The sequence below is a fragment of the Mus caroli genome, chromosome 9, assembly GCF_900094665.2.
Source record: "Mus caroli chromosome 9, CAROLI_EIJ_v1.1, whole genome shotgun sequence".
In the NCBI taxonomy this organism is placed as follows: Eukaryota; Metazoa; Chordata; class Mammalia; order Rodentia; family Muridae; genus Mus; species Mus caroli.
The window spans coordinates 114,014,408-114,020,241 of NC_034578.1; the positions used below are offsets into that span (position 1 = coordinate 114,014,408).

At 52.0% G+C, this 5,834-nt stretch overlaps 1 protein-coding gene and 1 long non-coding RNA gene across 2 annotated transcripts in view; one reads left to right on the forward strand and one right to left on the reverse strand.

Moving 5' to 3' along the window:
* The first annotated feature begins 1,483 nt into the window (after window positions 1–1,483).
* Itga9 (integrin subunit alpha 9) overlaps window positions 1,484–5,834 on the forward strand; it is a 289,069-nt gene continuing 284,718 nt past the window's right edge. The window contains exon 1 of the mRNA XM_021172021.2: window positions 1,484–1,975. Coding sequence (XP_021027680.1) covers window positions 1,788–1,975 — 188 coding nt within the window. The 5' untranslated portion in view covers window positions 1,484–1,787. The remainder of the gene's footprint in view (window positions 1,976–5,834) is intronic.
* On the reverse strand, window positions 1,931–5,191 carry LOC115031906. Its single transcript, XR_003837542.1, has 3 exons — window positions 4,888–5,191; window positions 4,549–4,646; window positions 1,931–2,945 (listed from the first exon to the last, which is right to left on the reverse strand). It is a non-coding gene; the product is annotated as an uncharacterized LOC115031906 (long non-coding RNA).

A 5,834-nucleotide genomic window follows, 5' to 3' on the forward strand; every position in this document is an offset into this window, starting at 1 on the left:
AGCTGGGATACTTCCTTTCCTGCCCCAAGTTGCTTTGCATCAGAGTGTCACTTTGCAGCCCAGGAAGGAAACTAAGACAGGTGGATAGAGCACTTATGCTGGGTAGTTTTGCATCAACATGGCACCAACTAAGGTCATTTGAGAGGAGGGAGCATTGCTTGTGAAAATGTTTCCCTCCACACGATCTTGGGTTCTACAAGAAAGCAGGCTGAGCAAACCATAGGGAACAAGCCAGTAAGCAGCACCCCTCCATGGCCCCTGCACCAGCTCCTGCCTCCAGGTTCCTGCCCTGTTTTGAGTTCCTGTCCTGACTCCCTCCCACGATGAGCAGTACAAGCTGAATAAACCCCTTCCTCTGAAACTTGCCTTTGGACATGGTGTTTCATTGCAGCCATAGTGACCACAAGTAAGACAGCAGCAGTGCATCAGAGCTATGCAAATTACCTGACTGCAGTGGTTTAAGACAGCGACATTGATCATCTAACAATGCTGGACAGGTCATGGGTCTCGCTGGACTGATGCCAAGGCTTCTATCTCTGGCCTGCGTTCCTGGAAGGGGTAGGGGGGAAGACATTTCTCTGTCCTCAGTTTTTGAAGCTGCCTGGCTTCTTTACCTCATGGACCCTTCCCTCCAGCTCCCAAGCTAGCAGTGATCTGGCTTCCTTTGTCACAGCCCTTCTGATGACAGCTGGAAGAGGCTCTTCACCTGTAAAGATCCCCGTGTTTAGACTGCTGGCGAGTGGATAACTCTGGAATGTGCACCCCCACCCCACCTCGCCTACCCTAGGCTTTGACTGTTGTTGTAAGGATAAGCCTGATTAGAAAGAAAAAGACAAAGGCGTCGTGTGTGTTTAGTATGAATGAGACTTTGGAAGTGGAGAGGGTGGGAAGGGGTGGGGAGGGGGTTGTGATTTTACCAGAGTAAAGAGTTAGTCCAGCAATAACATTAAACTTGGAATAGTCAACTTCATAGAGTCAGGGATAAATGAAACTTGCCGGGTGCTGGACTGGGCTGGGCGTGCTTGTTAAATTTATGTATAATTTAATTAGCAAGATGAGCTATTGATGTTCACACAACCAAAATGAGGTTATGACGTAAACTTTATGCAACGTATACTTCACCATAATCTCCACATACAGGGGAGCACACCTGGCTATATTGTGTGTCTGCCAAGTTGGAAAGCGCTGGCCAGGTCAGGGAGTATGGACGAACGCTCTGCTCTCTTCCACATGACTAATTCTTAACATCAACTGACTGGAGGTCTTGAGCGGTTGCCTCTGAAGAGATGGGCAGGGCCAGAATATTTACCCATCCTTGGCTCGGGTAGCTTTGGGCCTTTGTGTGTGTGAGAGAGATTCACAGTGTAAGACAAAAGGAGAGAGACCCAGCCAGCTTGGATACCTCAGAGCCTAGGACATTGAAGAGGATGCAGTTCACCGAGGTCCAGAACCTGGACCGGGCGGTGCGCCTGAGGCCGCGTCCAGCAGGAGGCGCTGCGAACCTGTCCCGCCCGGGCCGCCCGGGCCGCCCACCCCGCGGGCGCGCCTCTCCGCAGTCCAGTGCCGCCCGGGCCCGGGACCCGCTCCTTCCGAGAGCGCAGACCTCTCGGCGGGGATCGAGAGGACGCAGTGCGCTGGCGGCCGTCCCTGGCCTTGCTCCGGCTCTCGCTGTAGCCCATCGCCGCGTCCCGGGCTTTGACTCGGAGCGCACGGCTCCCGCCCCGGGCAGCGGCGTGTCCCGGGAGCCCCGATCGCGGGGCAGGGCGCAGGGCGGCGGCCGGCTGGGGATGGGCGGCCCGGCTGCGGCGCGGACCGGCGCCGGAGGGCTCCGCGCGCTGCTGCTGGCGCTGGTGGCCGCGGGGGTCCCGGCAGGCGCCTACAACCTCGACGCGCAGCGCCCAGTACGCTTCCAGGGCCCCGCGGGCTCGTTCTTCGGCTACGCGGTGCTGGAGCACTTCCACGACAACACGCGCTGGTAAGTGTCCCCCGCGGATCCTCGACCCTGGCGTGGCCACCCCGTGGTCCCCCAAGTTGGCCGCCGCCTTTCCGGCCTCTTCCACTCCACCTCCCGCGGGGCCGATTTAAATGTCCGGGCGGCCACGCTGACATCCTGGCCTGCTCTCCGAGGCCCGGGCGTCCCTGGGGTCCCTGCCCTCCCTGGGCAGTCAGACGCAGCTTCGCTCTCGCTAAAGCAAAGTTACTTGGCTGTCTGCCTTCCAGGGGCCACCGCGGGCTGGCCATCTGCCCCAGATCCCCGGAGGGCCCCTAGGAGGCCAGGCTGCTCTTGGGGACCACTTCATGTAACTCTTGGGCAGCAGCATGCAGGAAGCAGAGAAACAGGGAATGCGGTGGGAGTGGGTCCTGGTGGCATAGGAATCTCCAGAAGAGGTACCCAGGGGCCCCACAAAGTTCTGAGAGGATCTGGGATGCAGGGAGGACCCCCAAGGAGCAGACTGTGTGGCTGGTGAGCAGCCTGGAGCTCTCCCACGTGTCTAGAGACAAGATTTAGGAAGCTGAAGTTTTTAATCAAGGGGTACGGTTTTGAACCAGCGAGATGGGTGGGCCTGCAGAAAAGAAAAAGTCTTTCCCTCATTAAGCATCAATAGTGAAGTTAACTGACCCCACAGCAGGAGCGCTTAGAGAAGGCGGTTAGACCACTTCCTTGGAATGAACGAGCCACACCATGCACCACGCCCACCTTTTCAAGGCGGCTAGAGTTCAGTAGCTCCCCAGCCTCATTTTAGATGATGTTACTGTGGACCCAGGAGATGGCTGATTCACGTTGAGGGTGCTATCCCGTGAGCGAGCATCCTTAGAAGCAGTAGGCTGGGAGATGGAGACCGGCAGTGTGTGTGCTGGGACATGTAACTTACCGGGGGTCTCTGCTCGGAATTGGACAGGGGCTGAGGCAATCGGGGGCTTGTGGATGCGGGTCTTTCAGAACCCTGGAGAAAGAGAACTTTGTGACTGGCTTTATTAACACTTTCGTGTATTTAGGAGAGCAGCCTCCAAGAGAACCAGCTTTCAAAGTCCTTGTGTGTAGCTCTCCTCTGCATCCCTTCCTGATATTGATTCTAGTCACAGTTACCAGCCAAGGCTGCTTCCTGCAGTTGCCAAACCCTTCCTTTTCAGACAGCAGGGCAGAACACTTTCCTATGTTCCAAAGGCTCCAGGTCCGCCATGGGCTCTGGGCTTGGTACAGATTATGGCTGAATAGAAAGAGTTTGTAGAGCTGGGCGTGGTGGCGCTCGCCTTTAGTCCCAACACTTGGGAGGCAGAGGCAGGGGGATTTCTGAGTTTGAAGCTAGCCTGGTCTACAGAGTGAGTTCCAGGACAGCCAGGGATACACAGAGAAACCCTGTCTCGAAAAACCAAAAAAGAAAAAAGAAAAAAAAGAAAGAAAGAAAGAAGGAAAGAAAGAGTTTGTAGAATACACCCCAGAGCCCCACACTGTGTGACCTCGGTACAAAGCACATGGGCGGAACTTTCAGAAACTGAATGGCTGTTCTGGGTGGGGGGCTACTAAGGAAAGGGCAGGCAGCTGTGGGAGCCAGTGGGAACTGCAGGCTGTGGCTGGCCTCTGTGCCCTGCCACAATCTGGTTCCAGAGACAGGAGCCAGGCTTCTGTCACCTGGGTTTGGATGGACCCCAGGTCACAGCCTCTTTGGCTGTTAACTAGATAGGAGCAGAGACGAGGTGCTCAGCTTGCTTTGTTATGAACGAGGCTGTGAACAGATTTTACAGTGACAAAGGGTTTGACCCAGGCTCAGGCACCACAGGCTGCACTGTAAGGGTGGCCATTCTGGGACTTGACCTTGTCAGGAGAGGGTCAGGCATTTCTGTGGTGACAAGCAGCTGGCCTGCTGATCTCAGAAGTACCTCTCCTGCCCACCAACCACTCCCTGCACTGGAGTGCTGCTGGTCCCTCAGTTTTTTTAGCAGCCCTCTGGGGGAAAAAATACTATATATATATATATATATATATATATATATAAAGTGTGTGTATGTGTTTTACATATATTATAATAAACCATATACACATATCACATGTAATATATAATATAAATATATGAATGTATGATATATAAGATATTATATATATATTCTCTTTGAAGCAGATTGTATTCTCACTACAGTGCTGCAGTCTCTTGTTGAATTCTCTTGCTACTTAAGAAAACCTATCCTCCGTACCCTTTTCTTCCTTCCTTTCCCCGACATTTCCCTCTTGGCTCCGAAATAAGCCTCTTCTGATGTGACTCCCAGTGGGGGCTTGTGGAGTTTGAAGCAGGAGAAACTCCCATTTCTTCTCTTCTCCTTTTCTCTAGAGTGTGAGGTCAGTGGAGCCCCGACTGAAGCCCCGGGCTTACTCTTGTTCCTGTACGTTGAGAATAAACTTAGAGGTAGCCGCTGGCCTAGTTTTGTGAACTATGCATCTACCCTAAATCTTTGCCTTTACTTACAACTCTGGGGTTGGTTGATTGACTTAATGACTGAATGAAAGTCTCTTAGTATTAGGTAGTCCCCGAGCCCATTGTCCTCTAAACTTACCAGGTCATTTCCAGTTGTTTATCACTGTAACAACATATGTAGGCATTCTCCCAGTGAAACACTGTGGACGTTCTTAATTATTTCCTTCCAATCAATTCCTGGAACCAGAATTCCTCAGTCAGCTAGGATGACAGTTTTACAGTATTCTGTATTGTATTACAAAGGTTCCCGTGAAATGGGAAACATGGGGGATTCAGGACTTGGGGTTTGGTAGCTGTTTAGCCAGAGGCTGGTGTGGTGCGGGGGAAGAGCAGAAAAAATTTGTGGGGAAACTTAGAAAGTTTAGAGTCCAAAGGTGGGCAGTGGAAGGGGTTTTGTTAGGAGAAAGGACACTGAAACCTGGGCAGGAAAGGATGAATGATGTTGAGCACATTGTATCTTCTGTCCCTCTGCCAGCTGAGATGGTCTTTAGCTTCTCAGTTGTGATGTGACTTGGGACCTTTGTTTCATGCTAACTGGCTCCTGGTTGTGTTGTGCACAGGGCAGAGAATCTGCTGGAAAGAACAGGGAGAACCCAGACACCAGGTGGCAGAGCTGAGGAGTCCGGGTTTGTTACCAGTTTCTGTCACTGGAACAAACACCCCTAGTAAACTGACAAAGAGAGGAGGTTCGTTTTGGCTCACAGTGCAGATTCTGACTGGAGTCCGTGGTTGCTGGCCCTGGTGCTTCTTAGCTCTGTCAGGATTGGGGACACACCGTGGTGGAAGTTCTCAAAGGGCAAAAATGAGAAAGAGACAGGGGCCGGGCTGTCCTTTTTAAGAGTAAGACTTCCCACAGACCTAACCCCATAAAGGTTTACCACCACCCAGCAGTGACAAGCTGGGCCTGAGCCTGGTCTACAGGGTGTTTTATAAGACCCACAGGTGCATGTGTGTCACAGAGTACATGAAGTGTCTCTGCAGTGAAGCTGTCAGCTCTTGGGTCTGTAACTAAGTTCTTCATGATCTCAAATTATTCCTTCTTGAGGGAAGTCAATGTCTGCATGAGAACACGAGTGACCTTGCCTCTCAGAACCCCTGTGTTAAGCCTGGCTCCTGAAACCATATCCCCACTCATGACACAACCAGGCCCAGCTTTGTTCAAAGTACTATTGACCAGACCCTTGTCACCATACCTTGGACAGCAAGAATTGGTAATAACCCGGTGGCATCGGTAACAGTTTTGATGCAGACATGAAAGTGACTGAGCTCTTCTTCTTCTTCTTCTTCTTCTTCTTCTTCTTCTTCTTCTTCTTCTTCTTCTTCTTCTTCTTCTTCTTCTTCTTCTTCTTCTTCTTCTTCTTCTTC